Here is a 945-nt window from a genome sequence, read left to right on the forward strand (position 1 = left end):
CGGATCCCGGCAGCAGCTGCGGCGGCTCAAGTCTTCGGTAGCTCTTTCTGTATCCCTTTCGTTTCCGGAAACATGGCCTCTGGTGTGGCTGTCTCTGATGGTGTCATCAAGGTGTTCAATGACATGAAAGTTCGCAAGTCTTCAAAGCCAGAAGAAGTGAAAAAACGCAAGAAGGCAGTGCTTTTTTGCCTGAGTGAGGACAAGAAGAACATCATCCTGGAGGAGGGCAAGGAGATCCTGGTAGGAGACGTGGGGCAGACTGTGGACGACCCCTACACCACTTTTGTCAAGATGCTGCCAGACAAGGACTGCCGCTATGCTCTCTATGATGCAACCTACGAGACCAAGGAGAGCAAGAAGGAGGACCTGGTGTTCATCTTCTGGGCCCCTGAGAATGCACCCCTTAAGAGCAAAATGATCTACACCAGCTCCAAGGATGCCATCAAGAAGAAGCTGACAGGAATCAAGCATAAATTACAAGCTAACTGCTAAGAGGAGGTCAAGGACCGCTGAACCCTGGCAGAGAAACTGGAGGGCAAGCCTTTGTGAGCCACCTCCAGCCCCCTGCCTGGAGCATCTAGCAGCCCCAGACCTGCTCTTGGGTGTTGCAGGCTGCCCCTTTCCTGCCAGACCGGAGGGGCTAGGGGGATCCCAGCAGGGGGAGGGCTATCCCTTCACTCCAGTTGCCAAACATCCCTCCCAGCCCCTGGACCGTCCTTCTCCCTCCATCCCTGACGGTTCTGGCCTTCCCAAACTGCTTTTGATCTTATGATTCCTCTTGGGTTGAAGCAGACCAAGTCCCATCCGTCCTAGGCACCCAGTTTGGGGGGTGCCTGTATTTTTTTTTAACGACACTCCTACTCCTCATCCCTTCCCCTCCCATGCTGCCAACTTCTAACCACAATAGTGACTCTGTGCTTGTCTGTTTAGTTCTGTGTGTAAATG

The 945-nt window shown here is 53.3% G+C and overlaps 1 protein-coding gene across 1 annotated transcript; it reads left to right on the forward strand.

Moving 5' to 3' along the window:
• On the forward strand, nucleotides 1-867 carry LOC116098022 (cofilin-1). Its single transcript, XM_031380771.1, has one exon. The coding sequence runs from the start codon at nucleotides 73-75 to the stop codon at nucleotides 490-492; it is 420 nt and encodes a 139-aa protein (XP_031236631.1). The 5' UTR covers nucleotides 1-72; the 3' UTR covers nucleotides 493-867.
• Nucleotides 868-945: the final 78 nt, after the last annotated feature.

Source organism: Mastomys coucha, unplaced genomic scaffold (assembly GCF_008632895.1).
Source record: "Mastomys coucha isolate ucsf_1 unplaced genomic scaffold, UCSF_Mcou_1 pScaffold20, whole genome shotgun sequence".
NCBI classification, from domain to species: Eukaryota; Metazoa; Chordata; class Mammalia; order Rodentia; family Muridae; genus Mastomys; species Mastomys coucha.

What these genes read in the sequence shown, in the direction of transcription:
- LOC116098022 (XM_031380771.1), top strand. Translation starts at nt 73, where the DNA reads ATGGCCTCTGGTGTGGCTGTCTCTGATGGTGTCATCAAGGTGTTCAAT.